General features: G+C 39.8%; 1 protein-coding gene across 1 annotated transcript; it reads right to left on the bottom strand.

Annotated features, from left to right (window-relative positions):
• Positions 1-7,563: 7,563 nt before the first annotated feature.
• On the bottom strand, positions 7,564-10,283 carry LOC122671414 (UDP-glucose 6-dehydrogenase 1). The gene is made up of 2 exons (XM_043868609.1): positions 10,236-10,283; positions 7,564-9,289 (listed from the first exon to the last, which is right to left on the bottom strand). The coding sequence occupies exon 2, from the start codon at positions 9,263-9,265 to the stop codon at positions 7,823-7,825; it is 1,443 nt and encodes a 480-aa protein (XP_043724544.1). The 5' UTR covers positions 9,266-9,289; positions 10,236-10,283; the 3' UTR covers positions 7,564-7,822.
• Positions 10,284-26,857: the final 16,574 nt, after the last annotated feature.

Raw genomic sequence — 26,857 nt, 5'->3', positions numbered from 1 at the left:
ATCTTTATCATTAGATGATATGGGTTTGTGTGATTGGAAATAGGAAAAATAGTGTATTATTTGCTACTATTGTCTTTCTTTTCGGAGTTTCTAATCATCAATTTGCAGAATATTGTTTAACGTTTCACAACCTGTAAAGTAGTGGGACATTCCATATGGATCACTCAACCATTTCACTGATAAAGCTAGGCTTCAACCTAAATGATGAAGAAAATGGTTTACAATGTAATTTAAAGTTCTATAATTTCAAATTTGCCATAGGAGAGGGTTGAATATAAATATATGAAATGACATTTTAGTAATCTTTAACTCTTCATCTTTGACTTATAGTAAATGACGCGGTTTTTTTAGGTATGCCGGTTTGGAGAGGATTATCTAGGCTGGCCTTGGTTCCCCCATGTGGTAGGTCAAAGAATACTCAAATTTTGTGGATAACTAGATCTCATGGATCTTGCTCACATGTTAAGTTTTAGCCCAAATGGAGTTCACAAAGTATCAAAACCAATGATTGAAAAATAAGAGAGATCTAGTTGTGGTAATAATACTAATAGACGTGCATGGACATATACAAGGATGCGTGACAATACACGGGAGAATATTTGATTGAATTTTAGTATGAAAATTGACATACGACAAATCCAAACCACTCACTCAATATCCAACTGTTGGAATTTTTAGATAATGACTTGAGCTGGTAGAAATAGGTGGTCCACTTAAAAAACCTCTCTGAGCAGACTCGCCTAACTTTTTTCCAACCATATCTATTTTGATAAACTAAGTTTATGTTAAGAAAAGTTATATTTGGTAGATGCATTTTTTCAGATTTATTGTAAGAGTTAAGTTTATTGTAATTTGACATGATAAATCATAGTTTTCTCTTGATTTCCATAAATGTGTAGACAATTTCTAAGACATTTGTGAGAAAGCATATTCTAAAAAGCAAGAGAGAAGTCACCCTCTATGTTGTTCCTCTAGGTGTGAAAACTGATAAGGAATAGACACGTGTAACAACTGTATTTTGTTATTAAGTTACACACTGTGTATATATATATGGATACACTTCATTAATAAAGTTGAGATACATTTCATTACAAAAACATGGATGGTTACATATGATATATACAGGAGGCCGGGAGCTATATATGGAGTTAGCTAGACTAAGTGGAGGATAGATGAATTTCGTGTGGGATAATAACTTGGAAGAAGGCGACGTATGTATGTTTCAGCTCGTATAGTAGAACATGTCGACGTATGATTTGACATTGCAGAAATAGGTGGCCCACTAAAAAAACCTCTCTGAGCAGACCCGCATAAACTTTTTTCAATCATATCTATTTTGATATCTTAAATTCATGTTAAGGAAAGTTATGTTTGGTAGATTCATTTTTTCAGGTTTTATTGCAAGGGTTTAATTTATGGTAATTTAACATGATAAATCATGGCTTCCTTCTTATTTTCATGTGTGTGTAGACAATTCCTCATACATTCGTGAGAAAGCATATTTGAAAAAATACGAAAGAAGTCGTCCTCCGTGTTGTTCCTCCAGGTGTGAAGACATGGGTGGTTAGATATGAAATGAGCTATATATGGAGTTGGACTGAGTGGATGATGGATGAATTTTGTGTGGGATAACAACTTGGAAGAAGGCAATGTACGTGTGTGTGTTTCAACTCACATAGCAAAACATGTCGACATATGACTCGACAATGCTGAAATAGGTGGCCCACTTAAAAACCTCTCTGAACAGACTCGCCTAAGATTTTTTTGAATCATATCTATTTTGATAACCTAAATTCATGTTAAGGAAAGTTATGTTAGGTAAATTCATTTTTCACCCTTTGTTGGATCTATCCATTGGCGCATGACTCACTGCTTCAGGGAGGCAAATGTGACTGCGGATAAGCTAGCAAACTAAGCAGCAAAAGAACAAACAACCAACTTCTGGAGCTCTCCTCCGAGGTTCCTTGCCCATGCTATCTCCGGGGAAGCATCCGGCCATCCTTATTATAGATTCTCTCAGAATTTCCTACACTATTTCTAATAGTAGGGACGGCTCCCTCTTGTTGGCTAGGTCGAGAGCTCCTTAGCTCTCACCTAGGCTTCAGATTTGATTTTTACTTTTACCAATTCTTGTAATTTGATTCTTTTACATTTCATATAATCAATACATTGCTGTTCTTTAGCACACAAAAAAAAATCATTTTTCAGGTTTTGTTGTAAGGGTTAAGTTTATTGTAATTTGACATGATAAATCATAGCTTCCTCTTGATTTCCATGTGTGTAGGCAATTCCTCAGACATTTGTGAGAAAACATATTCCAAAAAGCAAGAAAAAATGTGTCCTCCGTGTTGTTCCTATAGGAATTTCATGTGGGATAACAACTCGGAATAAGGCGATAAATGTGTGTTTCGGCTTACCCAACCACCTCTAGGAAATGAAAAACTCAAGACCATCGCCACAGATGATAAAATATTAAGAGTCATAAAAAAATCACCAAGTTGAACGTGACATGAAACCTCTTCATGAAAGGAGGGGAATGCAACATAAGAACATGATCGCTACTTTCTTCAGGATATGACTATATATGTTGAAATTGAACTGGTTTAGTTTCAACAATATAGTCATGTCCTGAAGCAAGTAGAGATCATGTTCTTGTGCTGCATTCCCCGTCTTTCATGAGGAGGTTTCGAGTGACCTTTTTCAACTTGGTCTTTTTTTGGCGACTCTAAATATTTTAACATCCATGGCGAAGAAATCAACTTTTTCATTTGTAAGAGGTGGTTGGGTGAGCTGAAACACACATACGTTACCTTCTTCCAAGTTCTTATCCCACACAAAATTCATCCATTATCCACTCAATCCAACTCTATATATAACTCCTGTATCCATCATATGTAACCACTCATGTCTTCACACCTGGAGGAACAACACGGACGACGACTTCTTTTGACCTTTTTGAAATATGCTTTCTCATAAATATCTGAGGAATTGTCTACATACACATGAAAATCAAGAGGAAGCTATGATTTATCATGTCAAATTACAATAAACTTAACCCTTACAATTAAACAAGAAAAATGAATCTACCGAACATAACTTTCCTTAACATGAACTTAGGTTATCAAAAAAGATATGATTGAAAAAAAATTTAGGCGGGTCTGCTCAGAGGGTTTTTTAAGTGGGCCATCTATTTCTGCTATGTCGAGTCATACGTCGACATGTTCTGCTATGTTAGCTGAAACACACTTACGTTGTCTTCTTCCAAGTTATTATCCCACACGAAATTCATCTATCATCCACTCAGTCCAACTCCATATATACCTCATTTCCTAGAGGTGGTTGGGTAAGCTGAAACACACATTTGTCGACTTATTTCGATTTGTTATCCCACACGAAATTCCCCTCCTTTCATGTGAAGGTTTTGATGCTTGTTAATTTTTGTATTCATGTTAAATTTGGGTTTGGGTCAGCCAGAACTGGAATTGACTACGACTAATATACGGCTTCACCGGAACTTAGCAAGGTTTCTTGGTCACCCTGTGCATCATGACAACATATAAAATTTAAATTTATTTGGATGGTTGTAGGGTTATAGTCAAAATCACGGAGGCTTCCATTAATTCCTATTATGATTGTAAGACTTAATAATAGACTTTCATCTTTGAAGTCGAACCTTCTCTCTTATGGAGGATGCAGAGTCCTTATACAATCGTTTTGGCTTCCACCTATATAGTGTCTTGGTTTTTTTTTCCCTTGCAGATTTGTCGTAATCTTGATTCTATTTGTCTTCGTTTTTGGAATGGTGACCATGAGGGTCCTCGAAAATTGCATCTTATCGGGTGGGACCAGGTTCGTCTCCCCATCAATTATGGAGAGCTTGGTCTTTGTAAGACTTCTTCTACCCGTAATAAAGCCTTATTATTAAAACTTGGATGGAGACTTTTAAATGATGATTCCGCCCTTTGGACCCAAACCCTGAAAGCCCAGTATTTTCATAACAAGTCCATCTTTGATCCAAAAGTTATGCGCAAACATGGATCTTGGACATGGAATAGTATTGACCATATACTCTCATTACTCAAATAGTTTGTGTACTTAAAACTTGGGAATCGAAAAAATGTTCTCTTATGGGAGGGGGGGTCTTTGGATTTCCTCTATCCCTAGCTTTTCCATCCCCTTGGAGCCCAAGCCAAATACTAATATTTCTTGTATGTGATGTGATATCTAATTTCAGCTGGAATGTAGCTTTACTTTACATACTCTCTACTTTCACCTGCTTTTGTTGAAGAAATTGTTAAGATATCTATTTCAAGATGTGAGGATAGATGTTGGTGTTCCTTGTCTCGAGATGGCAATTTCTCCACTCGATCGGCTGCCAAATACCTTAGGACTTCAATTCCGCCATGTCATGATCTCAATTTCTCTAAGTGCTAGCGTTTTCTTTGGAAATTCAAATTACATCCTAAGTTAAATTGTTCTTTTGGAGTGTATTACATGCAGGAATTCCAGTCAATGCAACTCTCTCCAAATGGATCTCGATCGATCCTACTTTTTTTATTGGTTCTAGAGCTGATTCCACTTGGCAGCTCGTTCTATAATGTGAATGGACTAAGCGTATCTGGACTGCAAGCCCTTTGGGATTAAGAACTGAGTTTCTCTTCAACTTTTCACTGGCTCATCTATGTGTTTCTCTGTTTTTTGGGCTGCTCTTGATAAACAATCCCATACTTGGTTTTTCTCTATCTTTATTATTACTTGTTATTTTATATGTCATATCAGAAACAAGGTTGTCAAAGGATTAGCCAAGACTGATCCTAAGTTAGTTCTTCAGCCTGTACTAAGATGGGTCTCAGATCTAAATATTTGTCTCCTTTCGTCCCAACTTTTGCAAGATGATCTTTGTAACATTTATCCAGTTATTACTTCTCCTATTATGTTGAATTCTCCTAACACCATGCTAAATTTTTCTGTTTTAATCTGCGCAGGAGCATCTAACCCAAGCCTAAAATCTTCTGGATTGGCTATGTGTATTTTATTAGATGGATATTTTGTTTTGATAGCTAGCTGCAAGGTGTTTACATTCAACAGATAGTTTGGAGGTCGAATTATTTGGAATTTTGCAGGGCTTGAAGCATGCGCATACAATACATCTCAATATTAAAGAAATTTGGTTTAACAACAAGGATATATGTCTCCTCTTACCATCCCATTAGCCAATACATGGCCATGGAACCTCCTCTCATCCCTACTTCAACTTTCTGATTATACTAACATTGTTGCTTTAACTAGGAAGCTAACTCTCCTAGCTATTCGGCACAAGCAAATTTTTGTTCATTTTAGGACATCTTTACATTTTGACTTTTTACTTTAATATATATTTTTTTCTTTCCTCATCAAAAAAAAAATCATGGAGGCTTCTCAATATGTGATTCAGTCAGATGACCATCACCATCATTTGCAAGCCTCAACCAAAGTTCAAAGCTTGCTTGGGATTTCAGGAAAGGGCCAATCTAACCCAATCCAAGCTTAAACCGGCATAATATTTAAGCCCAAAACCTCTAGTGTGGAAGTGGTACTTCTATGGTTCTACACCCAGTTCTAGGGGTGTCAAAATCTAATCCGAGGTGGCTGAAACTGAACCAAATTGAACTGAAAATGATATAAGTTTATCATGTTTTGGGCTGGGGTTTTGTTATATCGAAACGAAACTGGACTGCATCGAAACCGATAAGACATCTAACCAAACTTAAAAACAGAACTAAAACTGAACCCAAATCGATAACGATTTGAAATTTATAAAAGAAAAAACACATTTATTTCATAATTTTAAATAGGGCAAGATATCGTTGTTTGGGCCTCTAGAGCCTCCATGCGTGCAATGGCCCTAGATAGGATTTCTGTATTTCCATAGGGGCAGTGTGGTACTTTCGTACGTTTCTATGTCTAGGCGCAAGAGCCACATGTGCCATGCGACCAATAGTATTCTTTCCCTTTTTAAATATATTTACATTGTAAACCGAAACCAATCCCTATCAAACCAAAACCAAACCGATAGTAAACCAATAAGAAATTGAAATTGAAATCGAACTGAAACCAAAGTGCACCCTAAATTTATTGGATCATGTTTTGAACTTGCTCATTTTCAAACCGAAATCAATCTAAACCAACTTATTGATATCACTAGTTTTACCCATTAATTAACTTGCAGTTTGGCCAAGCAGATGAGCTCCTCTTTAGGGAGCCCAGCACGATCAGGGTCATCTAACCATTGCGTGTGCCGCACACATTCCTAGGCATACACCAAGATGTATCCGGCACAACCCAACCCTTGGATGTCTCCTGGCACTCCTTTGGCGCTGAGCTCCCCAGAGAGGAACCGGATCCAACCAAGTCACCATGGACCTTTGATGGACCATAAGCCTACTCATGACAGGACTCAGCACTCACTACTGGGTAGGGATGTAAATGGATCGGATTCAGCTCGGATAATGTTATATCAGCTCGGATAATGTTATATCAGCATCCACATTTGATAAGCTTTCGGACGAATTCGAATAGTGCTAAATGAATACAGACCCGGATATGGATCAAATATTTTATCCATTTACATGTAAATATAGTTTTTTGAATAGCTATAACCTATCCGTATCCATATCCGTTTAATTTTCGAATGGATTTGAATAATACTAAACAGATACGAACTCAAATATAAAAATGGATTTCGACCATTGATTTACATCCCTACTAGTGGGTGGTAAATTCTTTTCCTCTCCCAATTTTCGTTTTCCTTGTCTTATTAATGTGTTGGTACAGAAACTGCCAAAATAGAAAATATTGACTCGGTTGTCACCAGTCACTTCAACAGGACTGCTCGCTGGACTGCCTTTGTGATTGTGAGATTCAACCAAACGGTCATGACTCTTCAGATTCAAACAAACGACGTAGTCTTCAGCTAAACTACACGGCACTCCAATCTCTCGGTCACCCGGTCACACCCTCTCCTCCTCTCCCCCTAATTGTCGGCGGACCAAACAAAACAAAGCCACCGGCAGCAACAAGCCCCAAAAATTCACCATTCATCTCATGGAATACCCATTCTCATTCTTTTATGGGGATAAAGTTCTCTTCACTGGGGCGCAGGGTACGCCCAGATACATGAGGTGGACGAAATGAACCCATGTCTCAAACCTGCGCCATATGTCTGGGGCAGCCTGTGCCTAGATATGCTCTCGGACAGAGAAAGTGCATCCCTTTGTTTTATTATTTATTTGGGAAGCAGTTTTCTGTACGGGAGTGTGACCTACGCCAACACTCCAATGTGTCTATCTCTCTCCTCCTCAAAATAAAGGGGCAAAAGTGTCTTTTCATATGGGGAAGAGAGAGATAGACTCATCGGAGTGCTGGCGTAGGCCACACTCCCGGATAGAGATCTTTTTCCCCATTTATTTTTTCATTTATTTCTATTTATTTGAGTAAAAAGACCTCATGTATCATCCATATGGCAAATACAGCTACTCTCTCTGTCTCAAAGCAATTAAAATTTTGAGCAAACTAATGGTTCATAAATTACCCGAATCCAATTTATATTAGTACAATATTAAGTGAAATAGGATAAACACAGCGATTCAGGCATTCACTACAGAGTAAAACATTAAAAATCCCAAAGGATGGAGGTATAAGGTAACTCAACTCAGGCTAACTAAGCAAAAGAAACATCTGAACACATCCATAACTAAAGCAATATAAAGGGGAGAAAGAATTTAAAGAATCAACATTTTCAACTTCTAATAACCCACATAGGCTTCTTCCCTTCCCTACCCTTTTATGCCACAGCAGGCATGTCCTTGAGCCATGGATCCAGGGGCTTACCAATGGAGTAGACAATGAAACCAATCTCCCTCAGCTTCTCCACATTCACAATGTTTCTCCCATCAAACACATAGGCTGGCTTCTGCATGTTATCATAGATCTTCTGGTAATCAAGTGTTTTGAACTCATCCCATTCTGTCAAAATACAGATACCATGGGCATCCTTTGTTGCTTCATAGGCATCCCAACTCACACTCACTTGCTTCACAGAGGTTGGGCTCATTGGCTGCAGGTGAAGAGGGTGATCCCAGTCAAATTTATTCATTGATAGATCCCTCTGGATCTGATCTCCATTCACTTGAGGATCATAGATGCTCAATTGGGCCTTGTCTCCCACCAGTCCCTTGCACACATCAATGGCAGGTGTCTCCCTTGTGTCCCCCGTGTCCTTCTTGAATGCAAACCCAAGCACTGCAATCTTCTTGCCTGAAACTGTATTGAACATGGAGGAGACAACCCTGTTCACAAAACGGTTCTTCTGGTAGTCATTCATGCTGATGACCTGTTTCCAATAATTTGCTACTTCAGGGAGACCATTGCACTCACAGATGTACACCAGGTTGAGGATGTCCTTCTGGAAGCAAGAACCACCAAAACCAACACTGGCATTGAGGAACTTGGGCCCAATTCTTGTATCCTTACCAACAGCATGAGCCACCTCATAAACATCAGCTCCAGTGGCCTCACAGAGAGCTGACATAGCATTGACTGATGAAATCCTCTGGGCCAAGAAAGCATTGGCAGCAAGCTTTGAAAGCTCAGCAGACCAGAGGTTGGTGGCGATAATTCGGTCTTCAGGCACCCAATGAGCATACACACTCTTCAAAGCTTGGATCGCCTTCTGGCCTCCTGGAGTTTCCCGGCCACCAATAAGAACCCTGTCAGGGTTGAAGAGATCTTGGATTGCAGTTCCCTCGGCAAGGAACTCTGGGTTTGAGAGAATTTGGAAGTTGATACCCTTGCTGTTGTGGGTCAGAATCTTCTCAATTGCCTCAGCTGTTTTCACCGGAACAGTTGATTTCTCAACAACAATCTTGTCTGATTTTGATACATCTGCTATCATTCGAGCTGCACTTTCCCAGTAAGTCAAGTCTGCAGCTTTGCCTGCTCCAAGACCCCGAGTTTTAGTTGGGGTGTTGACTGAAACAAAGACTATATCAGCCTCTGAAACATGTTTCTCTACGTCGGTACTGAAGAAGAGGTTCTTTCCTCTGCACTGCTTAACAACTCCATCAAGACCTGGCTCATAGATGGGGAGCTGGTCGCTGTTCCAGGCATTGATGCGAGTTACAGAGATGTCCACAACAGCCACCTCAATTGATGGACACTTGAGAGCAATCACAGCCATGGTAGGTCCACCGACATACCCGGCTCCAATGCAACAGATCTTCACCATTTTTCTTTGTTATGGATGGATAACCTGCAATAACAAAAACCTAAACTTTATGATGAAGAAAGCATTGGAAACAATTACCTATACAGATCTCCGTGTAACAGTTGAGAGAAAAAGGAAAATGAAATAGAGTTGAGCAATTTGGATTGATAAATAGTCTCTGATCATAACAGTAATAGATCTAAAAACAGGAATACAGTCCATCTAGCAAATAATTACAAAATCCCACCCCACCCCCAAAAAAAGAAAAAAAAAATTGGTTTGATTCAACAAATTATTTGCGAAAAATCCTTCAAGCAGAACAGAAAAATGAATTTGATTTCAAAGTATAGAGAAAAGAAATGGGGGAGGGTTGAACAAAATTGCAGAACCCATGTTAAAGCATGTGGCCTAGAAGAACATGCAAGCAAAAAAATTGATTTTTATTCACAGAAATGAAGAAACCGGAGAAAAATCTTGTTATTTCAAACAGTACTTGTTTACAGAACTACATGTAACGCACGGATCTGAAGGTTGAATTCAAACAGGACAGTTAGCTACAAAGAATAATCTGACTTAACAGATCCAGAGTTCAAAAGAGAAGCTCCCGAAATTGCTAAAGTATTCGAAGTACTTCCATGGGTTTCCACCAAATCCTGGCAAAAACGGTTATCTTCCTACTTATTGAAACCGACGAGATCACTTATGAAAAACTAGCATTCCCGGAAATGGTCGCAGGTTTCAGATCTACTGTAAAATGTACAACTACCAACCGATCTGTGCGTTCCAAGAGGAACCCATTTCAGATCACAAGAGAAGCATATAAAACCAGTATATTTGGAAATTCTCAAACACCAATTGACACTGAAAGAAGCCACCAAAGCAAAGGGAAAAACCAAATTCTCCTCAAATTGAAACTTTAACAGTACAAATGCAGAAGAACTACACAAGAATTGTGATATTAATTCAAATTCTGAAGTTCAGATCAGCATACCTCCTGAATAAACTTTCCTTTTCTTTCCTTTCTTGGAGAACCGTAAAAAGGTATTTAGGAGAGAAAGAGAGAGAGACGGAAAACCTGAGTTTCTCCTACAGGAAAAAGAGAGCAAGAACCCCCCTTAAATACCCAAAAAACCATCTATCCTACCCACCTCAGATTTTAGCAAACCAAGCAAAGTCAGATTTAACAGCTGAACTGGAATGTTCAACACGTTTTCAACACAACTGTTATTCCTTTTCTTTCTTTAACAGTAAACTGAATTATTAATTCATTTCAGAAAAAAATCCATAAAAACTAATTTTACAAGAAAGTGAAGAATGAAGTCAAACCCATGTTCCAGCAAAATTCCAGTTCACAGAAAAAGATGGCAGGATTAAGGCAGTGTAATGAGATTGGAATATTTTGACGCGTTTTCAGAAGAAGTTCAGATTCTTACAACCAAAAGAAAGGGGGAAAAAAATTTTAAAATTAAAATAGATTATGGGATCCCAAATTTTAGACTCTTAAACTAAGGGTGGCAATTTGGGATAGGAACCGGAATCGTCCCAATACCGTCCAACTAAAACCCGGTACCATATCGTTCCATTAATAAATGGGACGGTACTGGTATCTGATTTTGGTATCGAATGATAAATGGGACGGAACAGTTTTGGGACGGGATTTCCAACGGTACCAGTACCGAAATACCAATAAGGTACCGGAATGGTACCGAACATACTAGTACCATTTAAAAAAATATATATATATAAGATCTTTTTTTTTTTGGGAGAAAAAATAGGATATAAGAATTATATTTATGATGCATAAGAGACGGGACAACTGCAGCTCTTGAAATCTTACCTCTCAAAATCCTGGTTCAGTGCTTCTCTCTCTTCCTGCAAGCAACTTCATGTACCAGGTTTTTCTTTTTTCCACTCAGTAGTACCATGTGACAGTAACATGTGTGATAATAAGGTTTTGTTGGGGAAATCAAAGAGGAAAACACAATCGGATTTTTTCATTAGGAACAATTAAACTTCTTCCTTTTTCTACAGTGACTAGAACCATTTAGGAACCGGTACCATCCCATCCTGCTAGTAATCGGGACTGGGATCTAGGTTTGGTCCCTTTAAGTAAATGGAACGGTACTTTTGGTACCGGTACCGATACAGTCCCGTCCCAAGTACCGAGAACCGTCCCAATTGACACCCTTATCTTAAACCCTCTTCAGTTAACTGTGAAAAAAAAATTGCATTTCGACAATAAAAGAATCAATTTAAGATAAATTGAAGATCAGATTCTAGAATTGTGCACTTCAATTAATACCCATTTATCAGAATATGCAAACAAACAAAATTCCAAGAGAAAAAATATAAAATTATAAAACGTATATGATAAGTTCAACTGAAGTACATTATTAGGGTTTTAACCAAGCACGAGTATTTTACCTGTTCTGGTAAAAAGAATTTAGAAGAAAACTTAAGGATTCAGAAAGAACGTGATTGATGGATGGGCTCTAGTGGGATTGAGTAAAGTCGAAGGCAACGATTTGAAAAAGACAAAAAGCGACAGTTAGAAACCCTAATTCTAAGAAAATAAAGAAAGAACGACCTGTTTCCCCCCCCCCCCCCCCCAAAATAAAAAAACAAAGTAAATGAAGCAATCGTGAAGAAGACACAAAGGAAGAGCGAATAAATTACGTTTTTGTTTTTTTCCTTATTTGGTTAGTGGATCCCATTTGTCTTCAGAGATTTTTTTAAGGTTTGTGGTAAAACTTTTTCAGTTTTTCTAAGATTTTTAAGGGTTAATAGTGAAAAGTTCGACAACACTACTAATTAAATCATCTCATTACAAACCATTAAAGTTCTTTATCTTTTTTCCTATCAGGGTTAGAATAATATAGGAACGGGTACCGTCCTATCTTGTCCCATTGATAATCAGGATCGGGACCTAGATTTGGTCCCGTTAACTAAATGAGATGGTACTGGGATTGACACTTTTGATACCAGTATCGATACAGATCAGTCCCGAATATCAAAAACCATCCCATTTGACACCCTTAGCAATAGCCACCACAAGGAACCACGACTCATAAATAATAAATAAAGGAGTGCAAGTTTGGCCCCGTCCCCTGTCTGTCCGAACCCACCCTAAGCTCGATAAGGGTCTGGAACTTTGGATTGAGATACCCTGACCCTGAGTGCGGGTCAGGGCTAGAAATTTCTGATCTTAAGTTAGGGTCGGGTCGAGTCAAGGTTGAAGCCTTGGGGTGAGTTTGACTCGATTTTAAGTTATAATATATATATATATATATATACATATATGAAGATAATAAATGATATAATATATTATAAGGAGAAAGAACATCACCCGATCGTGCCATATCGAGTGCTAGATATGTTGTCCTTGCGCCCTGACACAAGGGTGTGCAAAATGATCTCCACACCCCTGGTCATTTTCGAAATTCCAAGGGGTGTGGCGATCATTTTGCGTGCCCTTGTGTCAAGGTGCAGGGGTGGGATGCGTTGCGCGACTGCGTAGCATTTTCTTTCCCCATATTTTTATTGGGAGGTAGTTTTCTGTCCAGGATTGTATCCTACAACATTCTCATGTGTCTATCTCTCTCCTCCTTAAAACAAGGGGGCAAAGGTGTATTTTCACATAGAAAGGAGAGATATAGACTCATGGGAGTGCTGGCGTAGGCCACACTCTCGGATGGAGGTTCTTTTCCCCATTTTTATTATAGTATTACTTTATGTAAAATCCATCATTTTCTCTCTGACCCTACCCAACCCATTCATCTCCCCCTCCCTCTCCCCCTTCCCATGATCATGGCCAATCAGCGTAACATGACATGACCTCAGGGTGGGTCAGGGTTGGATTTTTTAAGCCATGAGTCAAAGTCGGGCTAGGCCTAGGCCCAGCTAAGGGGACTCAAGGTTGGGCTAGGGGTTTAAAAAGTCTGGCCCAACCCAACCCTATTGCAGCCCTACGTAAGAATCATAATCTCAATTTCTCCCTACTCATCCTATTAAGGGAGAAAGAATGCTACCTGGGCATGTGCGATGTGCTACCCCTGCGCCCAAACACAGGGGCAGGCAAATGACCATCGCACCCCAATGGAAAGGCGGAATTTCTCAGGAACACGACGATCATTTTACCCACCCCTATGTATGGAAGCAAGGGTAACGTACTGCACGCACCCCATGGAAAGGCGGAATTTGCCAAGGGGCACGGTGGTCATTTTGCCCAACCCTATGTTTAGGAGTAGGGATAGCGTACTGCACGTGCCTAGGTAGCATTCTCTTTCCCCTCGGTTAATTATATATTAGGTCAACTGAATTCCATCACTTGTTTTTTTTTGGGAATGCTTCCTGATCCGTGACCCTTACGCCTTGACACAGGAGTGGGTTAATTTACCAACCCACCCTCCATGAAATCAAATATACAACCCATTTGGTGTTGTTGCTCTCTTTTTTTCGGTAAACTTTCTAAATCATTAATTTATGTGAGTGGGTTTGGCATGCCGCCAGCTTTCGATAAGCTAAGGACATACATCAATCATTGGGTAGGACAAGCGAACGTAAGGGTTTCTTTTCCAAACGGAGAGGAAAGAAGATAACACATGTTGGGCACTCTGGCAGTTCCCCTACTTTTTATCTTTGGTAGAATGTAAATACTTTTGGGGAAAAAGTTTTTTGTCCGGGAGTGTGGCCTACCCCAGCACTCCCATGGGTCTATCTCTCTCCTCCTTAAAACAAGGGGATAAAGGTGTCTTTTCACATGGGGAGGAGAGAGATAGACTCATGGGAGTACTGGCGTAGGCCACACTCCAGTACAAAAAACTGCTTTCCATACTTTTGACAAAAGTTCTATGCACAACTTTGTAAATACATTATTGTGGCTTCAATCATTGGATAGTAGAGAAAAATAATGTATTGAAAAAACTATTGTTGTGCCAAAAAAACACGCACACACTTCTACCCTCACCCCCATCCATCATGAGGTTCAAAAAGTCGATTAACCTTTGGGATTGGTGTCTGGCTTGTGTGATTACACTTTCATTAAAAAAAAAAATTTCTTTTATAGCTATTGTTACTGAAATTACCATTTTTTCAATTAAATGTTTTTTTGAGTGAAACTATTCTTGAAACGTGCATCTTGTCACTAATTTAGGTTGTGTTTGGTTCAAAGAGACATTAAAAGGAGGGGAAGAGAAATTTTTAAACTTAAAAAATAAATAAATAAATTTTTATAATAATTATCTCATATTATTATATCACTAACAACAAATCATTTTAGATTTGGTTATTAAATTCACTTTACTTTGCATTCAAATCCCTTAGGTTTGAAAAGTTAAATAAAATTTGAAGAAAAACTCTTTGGGGGAGGGGGGTTTATATTGCCCACGTGTGGGTGGTGAAATGACCCAGCCTGCTTCTATGAAAGGCAGAAGTCCCGTCTCCATGATACTTCTGTGCGCATTCTCATTGGCACCCTTGTGTGCGCAGTGGCCTTACACCCAATAAAATTTATATCTAAAAAACATCATTATTAAATATGATAAGAAATTTAAGTAGTTTATACAATCATGTTGAGTAATGAATACAAACGTTTCTTTTTTGAACGTAGTTTAATATTTGAATGAAATGAAATTATTTTTAACTTTAAATAATATTAATAATAATTCAAATTTTTTAATAATCACCCAAATTTATGTATTACCAAACGATGGTTCCTTGCCATATGACAAACATGGGTGATACATGACAATGTGACCAAGACTTATAAAAATACCACTAGTTTTGCCAGCTGTAAAGATAATTTTGTCTTAAAAATATAATATCACCACTTAATAATTCATTTAGGTTTTAATATTGGAAATTAATTTTAAAAGGCAAGAATAAGCAAGATACGACTTTTGTTTTTGAAACCCATAGAAACCAACAAATCAGTTGTACCAAAGGTTTTTTAAAATTGAGATTGCACCGGTCAATTCAGATAGGAATCGGCCGAGACCAATTCCAATTCTTGACCCATTTTTTCATTTCAACAGGGGAAGGAAACTTTGGCCTATGAAACGGCAACTTAGATTAACTAATGGGATGAGATTTTTCATTTCAAGGGATAGGACGGTCATTTCATAGTCATACACATGACAAGGATTTTTCCCTCAATCCAAACACCCCTTCATAGGAAGACTTCAAAAAGGTAATATTATCGTTAGGTTAGTAGAAAAAGTTGCAGTCCTTTTCTTATTCTTTCCCATTGAGAATTGGGTATTGATTTCAACGAAGGTCGGTGATATTACCCGTAGGATTAGCATCAAAATGGAGGGTAGATCATACCCTTCATTCGTCATGCCACTGTATAGTGGTGAGCTGGAGGGGTTTTTGGGTATTAAAGTTGCCTATAGTAAACAAAAAAATAGAAACTGGGGCCCAGAAAAAACGAATAAAGAACATACCTTGATATTTATGCAAAAGTCTTTTGGAGTCAATAATGGCGGTGTGTGGTTCGGCGGGTTGCCACTTGGCCCATTGTCCGGTTTTTTATCACTTCAATGGTCCAGAGTCAAACCCGTCAAGAGAAGTTCTCAAGAAGGGCAAAATTGCCAAGGCAAATGCTAGGGGTCTAGTACTAATCCTGAGATAGAGTCAACAATACGAGGGTTGGTGCAATCGACATCCTCTATTTCCGCCTGTCCCTACTTCCATGTGTACCCTACACACAACGAGGTGCGTAAAGATTGTCTTACCCCCGCTCGGGCAAGGCGCTCAGGCAGGGGTAAGGCGGTCTTTGTGCATCCTATTCTGTGTGAGGCGCACATGGAAGTAGGGGCAGGCGGAAGTAGAGGATCCGGACTCAGGGTTGATGGGTAAGCATTATTATGAAAATGCTCTTGGGTTCTATTTCTCCTCGTTAAATTGATTAGGAAAGGATTTTAAACTCCGGATTGGTCCATATTGATCTGGAATCAGTGTCAAAACCCCTAGAATCGGCTTCTCAGATCCGAAACCTAGCGATCTGATCCCAAAAACCTTAGAATCGAGGTTGAGTGGTTGATAGCTCCAGTCTTGACAATCGGTGTAATTCTTTTTTCAAAACTATCGAGGGTTTGAATCCCTCTCTCTCCTTTTGCTCTCTAAACAGATTTCTTTCTCTATTGGTATTGCTTGCCGGTATCATCAAGAGAATGGCTCAGCTAAGTGAGATAACCAAGCCAGAAAAAAAAATTTTAAGGATGAACTGAGCCCAATCCAAATCAACAATACGATTCCAAATTTGAAATGTGGCTTACAGGTGACCCAATTATTTGCTAATAACAACTGAGGAACGATGGACCCTTCTGGCTTTGAAATAATGGAAATAAACCTGTATTGTTCAATTAATAATCAAAATGTGAAAAGGTTGTTTGAGCCGTTGGGGGAAGGTATACTAGTCTTCTTTGTCTTTATCTATTTCCCGTACACATAAAGTGATACCTCTGTTTTCCTATGTATTGTGTTGATTTTTTTTTTTTTTTGGGGGGTAAATGTAGTGTATTGTTTTATCATACCTCATTGGTGCGCTCTCTTATGCCCTTCCTCAGAGAACCCTCTCCCTAATACAATAACAATAGTAGACTTAGCATCATTAATTTCATTATAAAATCCTCAAAATGTCCCCATTAATCTCTTATTATTTGTGCCTAAAAAAAAACTCTTATTGTTAGTTTAATTTTACCTTTTAAATTTGAGGACAACACGTGACTAACAAAATTGAAATATGAGAAAAAGAGAATGTAATAAATAATAATAATAAAAAGGAAAAATTACACTGCCACCCTCTGAGGTTTGTATTAAATACAGAGCGACCCCCTATGTTTCTAAATTATACAGCCACTCCGTTAGTTAAGTGTTAGGGGAGGGAGGAGAAACCGTGATGGGGTGGGTCAAACACCTTCGTTAAGGTATTAGGCATGCCCTATGGGCAAAATGATAAACTCACATTCTTAAGGGTATATTAATCATTTGAGGGAAAACTTAACCAATTCCGTAACACTTAATTAACAAAGTGGAAATTTAGGGGGGGGTGTATAATTTAGAAACATAGGGGTTCACTTTGTATTTAATACAAACCTCAAGAGGTGACAGTGTAATTTTCCCTAATAAAAAAAGAACTATTTTGGTGGATTGTCCAAGTAAGCTTTAGATCTACTTAGATTGTTTAGGGTAGAAACTTTTAGAAACTTTGTAGACAGGTGGATCTCAAGAACTTTTGCATACATGTCAAGTTTCAGTTCAATCAAAATTGGTCATACCAAAACAAATCATGGAGAAAAAATCTAGGGTTATAAGGGACACGTGGAAACAAAGGGAGTACATTTTATTTTATTTTTGATAAAAACACATGGAAGTAGATGGAAGGTAAATAATAGAATGTGAGGCTGAATTTTGACAAGTGGCCTATTTAAATTATTTCTTAATTATGATACCGTTAGGCATTAGAAATATCACATCACTCTTTCACATGACAAAATAATGTGCCAACCCACCAACTTTGTTGTGGGTTGTTAATTTCATTATAATAAAATGGACATATACTTTTTAGGTAAGAAGAATGTTGCTCGGTCACGTGGCCCTTGCAATAATAGCGTGAGGGTCAAAGAGGGGACACATAGGGGGATCGATCGGGAGGATTTTTCATTTTGTAGGGGGTGGGGTGGTCGTTTCAGGGGGTTGTGTCTGAGCGCAGGGGCCATGCGACCATGTAGCGTTCTTTTTTCCTATTTTTTATTTATGTAATTTTTTATGTGAACACCCCATGACGTGAGGGAAATTATTAAGTCTCAATTGTCAAAAACGGATGCACAAGATTTAGAAGATCCCTAGGAAAGAAAGACTTCCAAATACCCCTTATGAGGCCAATAGACCGCCCAATTGGAAATAGAATGGACAACAACATTTCGGAACTTAGGCCAAATTTGGTATGATTTCTATTTCAATCTCGGATTGATTTTATGAAATAATCAATAAATAGATTTTTGGTTTTTTTTTTATAAAAAGACTTTATTAACGTTGGAACAACGTTCCAGAAGAGTCAGAGTACAAAGGGAGAATACATTCGGGGGGAGGGGAATCAAGCCAAACATGACTATTATGAGAGGAGGCTCCAACGGTAGCTAACATGTCCGCAACCGAATTAGCTTCACAAAGAGTATGGACAAAGTAGATTTGATTAAAATAAGAGGCTAGTACTCTGCAGTCGTGAATGAGAAGAGATCTTCCAAGGTGTCTCTGGAGTATTGTTCTGTAGAATATTAACCACTAGGAGATTATCACTTCCCACGATGAGGGAGGAGATACCCATTTGAAGAGCTATTCGCATGGCTTTGTGTATTGCTAATGCTTCTGCAACCAAGGCAAAGCTCCATCCTATTCCTTGAGAGAAACTGCAAATGAAAGAGGAAGTGGATGATCGACAAACCCCACCCATGCCTTGACTTGCTCCATCGACATTGAACTTCATAAAAGGTGTTGTCGGGGGGAGCCATTGAACCAATCTTACCTCTTGCCTCCGGGGCTCGCTGTAGTTCTGTTCCTGATCCCTAGCAGTCGTTATTGCTCTGAGTGTAATGGCTGCAGGATTGAAAGGGACCTGGCGAAAGACTAAGTCCCAATATACAGTCCATAAATGTCATATGATGCTACAAAAGAGAGATACTTGACTCCAGTTGTCTCTATTAGTCTTGTATGGACTGTGTAGAGCCGAGATAATTCCAGAGCGAATGTCGACGTTATTGAAGAGATGAAGCAGGCCAACTTGTCTCCATATATTCCATACTCTGTCGCACATGAGGAACAAATGAGAGGAGTTTTGCTTCTGTTGCTGGCAAATATGGTATAGAGGGTTTTGATTGAATCCTCTAAGATTTAAGAGATCTGGAAGAGGGAGTTTCTGGTGGAGTGTTTTCCATATCAGGTGCTGGATCTTAGGAGCCGTTGGGAGGTGCCAAACTTTTAGCCACATCTTGTCAATTGGCTGCGAATCCTTATCGAGCGCCAATGAATAGGCTGAGGCTACTGAAAAAATTCCTGATGAGGTACTTTGCCATACTATGTGATCCTCAGATTGGAAAATAGGAATTGGGATGGATAGAGTCCTACAAGCCACGTCAGGGGGCCACCAGTGGAATAACCTCTCTTTGATCCAATTTCGGGAATGAGGATCAATGAAGAAGTCAACATATGAAGGTGCATGGGGAATGAGGGGGGATAGAAGGAATCCAAAAATTTGTCCATGGATTGATGTCTCTGCCATTACCCACTTGATGAAAGATACCAAGCCGCAGAAGATCTCGGGTGGAACAAACCGATTTCCAACCTCATGAAGCATTCGCTGGACACTTAGCTTGCAGAAAGGTAGAGTTGGGGAAATAAATAGATTTTTGGTCAAAAAATTGTAATTGTTTTGATTGCATTAATCAGAAATATTTCAAGAATAAGAAATTCATTTGGTAATTCAATTTCTTTATATTTCTTTGGGAGAGGGTGGCAGGGGAGGGGGTAGAGCTGGGAAGGTGGTGGTGGAAGACCATAGGGAGAAGAAGAAGGGTGCTGTTTTATTTTTAACATAAAATTATTGTTTTACCCATCAAATTAACTATGTGCTTGTTAAAAAGCAAAAGTGAAATCAATTTCAATTTCAAAATTGAAACACTATTTCATTTGAATTCCATGTCTCCAAAACAAAGTTTAAGAATCAAGTCAAACATTTTTTAAAGGAAAAATGTTCTTTGGGGGGTCTACTCACCACGCCGAGACACAATGGGCGAAATGACCACCCTGCACGCCATGAAAAGCAGAAATTTTGCCCTCAAGATGCCAATGCGTGCGCTCTTATTGGCTATTGCAAACGCGTGATCTCTACTCTCTCCCCCACATAGAATGCTTTCTCATTTTTTAAACAGAAATCACCCAATAAAATTGAAATAGAAATTATACCAAATCATGTCTTATTAAAATGAACAAAGAAGCAAGTCTCAAAACAAGTCCAACCTCAAAAGAGCCAAACATCCAAAACAATACAATAATAAGGGAAAATTACGTTTACCACTCTTATAGTTTGAATCTATTATATATATCACCCCTATAAATTAATTAATTACATCCATACCCTTGAATGCTAACTCCATTAATTTTAAATTGAAAACACAGTTTTGCCCTTCCATATTCCCTATTAATTTGAAAATTCAGTTTTGCCCTTCCCTATTCTCTATTAATAAACTAACCCCACCCTTCGTTACCGTTGCATACCTACTACCTGGAGCGAGAAGGATTTCAAAGAACTTGTTGCTCAGGCGAGGCGACCACCTGCTGCTTCGACGACGACCACCCTTTGATCCAATAGGCAAGAGAGACAGTCGATTAAGCATATTGCGGTCATTGCAATGGTCACAAGCTCTCACTGGAAGGATCGGAACACACAACAGTAGCCAGGCTTAGGGCGCATGATCTCATTGGAGGGCTTGACTACTCATGTTCATCTCGATAAGAAGACGTCACTCCGCTGGGGTACGGCAGCTGATAGCTAGCTTAGGCTTCTCGGTGTTTCTCCCCTGCATTGATCCATTGTGTTAGCCGAAGAGAGTGGACATGCTTTCATCGCTTCCGTGCTCCTCTACAAGTTCTTGATGTCTCACAAAACAATTTAACTGGGGAAATCCCATATTCTATACTGCTGAAACTACCCAAGATGCAGAAATTCAACTTCTCTTACAAAAACTTTACTCTCTGCACTTCACAGTTTTCTCCTGAGACCCTTGAGTCTGCATTCATTGGATCACTCAGCTGCCCCATTGCTGCAAACCCAAACCTCTTCAGAGGAAAACCACCACACATAATGGACTTAAGCTTGGTCTAGCTATATCCTTTGCCCTTGTTTGTTTGCTGGTAGGGTTGCTCTGCCTAGCCTTTGGGTGTAGAAGGAAATCTAGAATGTGGGTAGTTAAGCAACAATCATACAAAGAAGATCAGAACATCTCCGATCCATTCTCATTTCAGAACTCAGACTGATTCAACTATTTGGGTTGCTGATGTAAAGGTTGCGACATCAGCCCCCGTAGTAATTTTTGAGAAACCTTTGCTGAACTTCACCTTTGCAGACTTCTTATTTGCAACTTCAAATTTGGATAGGGGAACTCTGTTGGTAGAAGGGAGATTTGGGCCTGTTTATAGAGGATTCCTACTTGGAGGTATCCATGTAGCTGTAAAGATTTTGGTATATGGATCCACCATGACTGACCAAGAAACTGCAAGGGAGTTCGAATACCTTGGTCGGATAAGACATCCAAATCTTGTTCCCTTGACAGGATATTGTTTAGCTGGAGATCAGAGAATCGCAATCTATGATTACATGGAGAATGGAAATTTGCATAATGAAAAGAGGATCTTTTTCCCAAATATTAAAACAATTGTTTACAGTTTCAGGAGAGTTGAGGAAGTTGAGCTATGGCGACTTAGGTAAGTGAGCACTTCAAATCAGCAGAGGAAGAGTAGCCATGGCGCAGTGTAAGGGGAAAAACGGTGGCGGTCCTCAACGATGGTGATGGCGACGTCGTTGTTGGGAACGGTTGGCGATGGTGGCGTCGGTTGATCGAAGATGGGATGAAGGTTCAAAGGCGATGAAGGTCCTCTCTCGGTTTCTTTTTTTTTTTGTTTCATTTAGAGAAGATGATGTTTTAGGGGTAAAAAAATGATATTACTTATTCCAAGTGGGGGTAAATAAGGAATGAGAATTTATTAAGGGTGGTATGGGCAATTAGATTAAAATTGGGTAATGACATCATCACTTGACTATTCTAATCTAACGGTAAGGGTACAGTTGTAAGGTTTTTTCAAAATACAGGGAGATTTTTGAAATAGATTAATTTATAGGGGTGATAAACGTAATAGATTCAAAATACAGAGGTGGTAAACGTAATTTTCCCCAATAATAAAGATCTCAGACGACAGTTGGACTTGAATCGTTGTCCCTTCCAATTCGCTACCCCCTCCAATTCCTCCAATTCCTAACATGGGGGTAGAAATGACCATCCTAGCCCTTGCCTGAAAACACTACCCAAGGTGGGGTCCACTCCCCCTATTAGAGGAATTGGAGGTACCCGTGAATTGGAGGTGATAATTATTCGCTGGACACATCATCATTATGACATAGAAAAAAAACAAACAGAACAACAGTCTCTATGAACCGGCTAGAATAGTTAGTATGTTTGGAGTTCTATTTAATGGTTTCGGGTCTCTTACAAGATGCGTGCATACACTGAATGTAACATTTAGTAGTAATAATGGTATGATTGGGATAGGGATTTCATGTCTTTCTGTACTTTAATTTGTAGGAGGAAAAAAATTTGGTCATGCCACACCTTGCCAAAGATCAGGAACTTCCTCTGGAGAACTACAAATGATGCCCTTGCTATTGGTGAGACTCTTGTGCGTCGTCACTCTCCTACTGATCCTGCTTGCCACAGATGTGGAGCCCTCTTGGAATCACTCAATCATATCCTCTTGGACTGCCCCTATGCCAGAGCAATCTGGTTTGGCTCCTCACTGTCCTTTTCTCCTCCAAGACGAGATCTTAGTCTGTCTGGGTTTATAAATCATTGGGTAGAATGGGGTATCACTGGCAAGCAAGCAATCAGGGAGACTTCCTACATTAGCTCTTTTCTCTATTGGGGCATTTGGTGCTCTAGGAATGATCTGATTTAATGGTATTAATAGATCCCCTGAAGAAGTCATCAGGCATGCCGAGAACCTTTCTTTTGAGTTCATCTCTTCGATTGGAGGTCTCAAAGGAGTTGTCTCTCGCTCGCCTTCTCCCTCTCCTGCTAGTATTGTATGGTCACCTCCCTCCCTCCCTGCTTTCAAGCTTAACACGGACGCAGCGGGTGATGCGACTAAAGGGGGTCTTGGTTTGGTGATTTGCTCCCACTCATTGGAGCTCGTCACAGCTGTCTCTAAGCCAGTGACCTTCTCTTCCATTCTGCAAGGGGAAGCTTTGGGCATTCATGATGGCTTGCTATACTGTATATCGGAGTGCATCGAGGGGGTGGAAGTGGGGTCGAACTGCTTGACCATCATCACCGCTCTCAATGATTCCAAGCCCCCCCCCCCCCTATTGAGGTTTTCAGCATTAATGTCCAAGATATTAAGGCTCTTGTAGGGTATGTTAATGTTTGCTCTTTTCATCATATCCCAAGAGAGATTAACAGTGTGGCTGATTCTCTTGCTTGGAAGGCTCTGTCTTTAGCGTGTGAGACAATTTGGCTTATCTCCACTCCTTGAATTTCGGATCTCTGTAATTCGGATTCCTGGCGCTAGACACGCTTTAATAAATAAGTCTGTCTTTTACCAAAAAAAATTTGGAGGAGTTTTTACCCCCCAAATTTTTTTTTTGTAGGAGTAACTTTGATGTTATGGATGCTCTATGCCGTTGATTTTTTTTGTTTGTTTTTTGATAACATCTTACTGAGGGCGCATAGGCCAATAGGGGTGACAGCCCAAAAGGGCGGCTAGGGTGTCAATCGGTTCCTACCACAAAAAAAAGGGTAAATTACACATCAACCCTAGTTTTTAAACGAAACTCAGATCACCCCCTGGTTTTTGAAAAAACTCAAATCACCCCCTGATTTTGACCCCAATATGACAATTAGTCCCCACTGTTAGTTTTATGCTGTTAAGTGATGATGTCAGCCAGTTAAATAAATTTAAATCCCTAAACTATCCTTGACCAATGTTGAAGATGAAGGAAGGGTAGTATTGTAAATTTAATTCTAATGGTTTAGTACAAGGGTAAAATAGTCCTTTCACACCAATAACTAACAACAGACTAACACCGTTACTGTAAAGGGGTGATTTGAGTTTTTTCAAAAACCAGGGGGTGATTTGAGTTTCGTTTGAAAACCAGGGGTGACGTGTAATTTACCCCCAAAAAAAGATGTCAATCGGTACGCTTTTGGTACGGTACAGAAAACATGTATTAGATACCAATATCATATTGTATCGCATAATGTCTACATATCTAATACTAGCACTATATCAATTCAGTACGGTTTCGGTACGATATATATACGGTATATGAAACAATATAAATTCGATATTGAAAACGGTATTCAGAAAAATATGCTTATTGTCGTTGCAGAAAAATACCGTATCAATTCAGTACGGTTACGGTACGATATATATATGGTATATAAAACAAGAGAAGCAGTTTTCTGTCCAGGAGTGTGGCCTACGCCAGCACTCCCATGTGTCTATCTCTCTCCTCCTTAAAACAAGGGGGCAGAGGTGTCTTTTCACATGGGGAGGAAAGAGATAGACTCATGGGAGTGCTGGCGTAGGCCACACTCCCGAACAGAGATCTTTTTCCCATAAAACAATATAAATTCGATATTGAAACCAGTATTCAAAAAAGTATGCTCAATGTCATTGCAGAAAGATCTCATTCATCTTTGATCTCACTAGTCTTCTTGCTTGGCTGGAAGGTCGAAACACCTCTTCAGAGCAAATAAGACCTGATTGATTCCCTCACTCAAAGCTCATCAAAATCAAATCCAAATCGATCAACACCACCTCCGATAGACTTTAAGCTCCTTTCTTTTCGCCCCAAATCTTCCCCCAACCTCACAAATTACCAATCATGTTCTTCCTCTTTCCTTCAATAATGCTTCTCAATGACTGTTACACGAGGGAAGATCGTGATTTCTCGCGCCAAAGGCATCAGTGATGCTGAGCTCGCCACAGATTTAGCAAATGGGGTGGCCAGGAGAAAAAAGCATTTCGTACGGAGGAAGGAGGGATCCAGATCCTCTGCTGCCAAGCTACCTAGATACAGTGAGGCGCGCAATGACCACCTTACCCCCACTCGAGCAGGGGTAAGGCGGTCATTGCACACCTCACTGTGTCTAGGCAGCACGGTCGTGCCGAGCAGCTCGACAGTAGAGGATCCATATTGAGGAAGGAGGCCATGAAGAATAGCAAACAACTTATTTGAAGAGCTCCGTAATTACCTTAAATTGACGGCAGAGGAGGTTAAGAAGAGGTGGAGGAGGAAGAGAAGATGTCCATGGTGCAAGGTTTAATGCATAGTCAAGAATTTCCAAATGACGGTAAAATTTTCCATTGGGTTAATAAGTGATTCTACCCTACCATAATCATTTCTTACGCTGATGCCACCGCCACCAAAAGAATCGGAGTTCACTGAACTCTGTGACAAAACCATGAAAACGCCAGAGAAAGATTGCGAAGCAGAAGGTGTTGTTTTCCAACTCTTTTTCATATACGGTAATGGATCTTTATCTCCTCCAGTAGTGGGGGCGTTGCTCTGCGCATTGTGTGGCGCAGCAGCGCCCATGTGTGCACGGTGTGGCCCACTGTGCACACATGGGTGCTGCTGCACCGTACGATGCGCACAGCAGCGTCCCCAGTACTGGGGGTGATCATTTTCCATACAGTAATACGGTACGGTATTGGTACATATCAAACGGTTCCAGTTTAGAAACCGATACCATACCGTGGTCGATACCATTTTTTCATATCATATTGTACCGAATTTGTAATGGTACGATTTGGTATGGTTCTATGAGATCGATTTTCGGTTTTTGTTTCAAAATGATACCCGCTATTGTGAGAGGGGGTACAACCATGTAAACATGCACCCTTTTTCTTTTTTAGGAATTGGGAACTTTTATATATATTTTAGGAGAATGTTCTTTGTGCCGGGGGCGCAGGTTGCACCCAACACATGGGGGTGGGTGCAATGACCACCCTGCCCCCTGAGTGGCCGGTCCATGTGTCTGGGCATAGCTTGCGCTGCGGGACAGAGAACATGAGCCCATATATTTTTTACTTTTTTTGGGGGGGGGGGGGAATGAATCGTTATCGTCTACGGTTCTCTGACCGGTGCGGTTCCCTAGTGCCTCTCACAAGAGGGGGTGGGAACCACCCGGGGAACCTGACCGAACACTCCGCCCGGGTGGGGTCCACCCTCCTCTTGTGAGAGGCACTAGAAAACCGCACCAATCGGGAACCGCATACGATAAAAATTTGGGATGGAAGAGGGAAGGGGTAAGGTACCTTCTAGTGAGCATGGCCGCATGGGTATGCACCCTTTTTCTTTTGTTTGAGTTTGGATCCTGTCCCCACATTGGGACGAGTGGGAGAGATCGAAACCCACATCTGGGCTATAGGACCCACAGCCGAGGGTGTGGATCTGTCCCTCATTAGTAATCAACGGCTAATATCAAAGATTTATAAACAGAGAATCATAGGTAACGAGACACCAGACAATTGTCGATGAGTTGTTTTATTTCATAATTCATCCAATCAAAACGTGAGTATTTCCATTATTCCATAATCTCCCCAGACAAATTAAGGAACCATAACGGTTAACAATTATATAAATCACCACTCTAAGCCTTATTATCACTCGAATCCAACGGTTCCTAATGAAACAAAATTTTAAATAAACATCCAACGCTGGCAAACAACTCCCCACAAAACTAGCCGTTACAAGAGTGTCGGACCTAACGTATACTTTCAGCCAGCGGCCTCGTCATCTTCCTCACACCTTCAACGAAAACACAAAAACTCGATCAG

The sequence above is a fragment of the Telopea speciosissima genome, chromosome 8 (genome assembly GCF_018873765.1).
Source record: "Telopea speciosissima isolate NSW1024214 ecotype Mountain lineage chromosome 8, Tspe_v1, whole genome shotgun sequence".
NCBI classification, from domain to species: Eukaryota; Viridiplantae; Streptophyta; class Magnoliopsida; order Proteales; family Proteaceae; genus Telopea; species Telopea speciosissima.
This window is presented reverse-complemented; position numbering and strand designations above follow the sequence as displayed.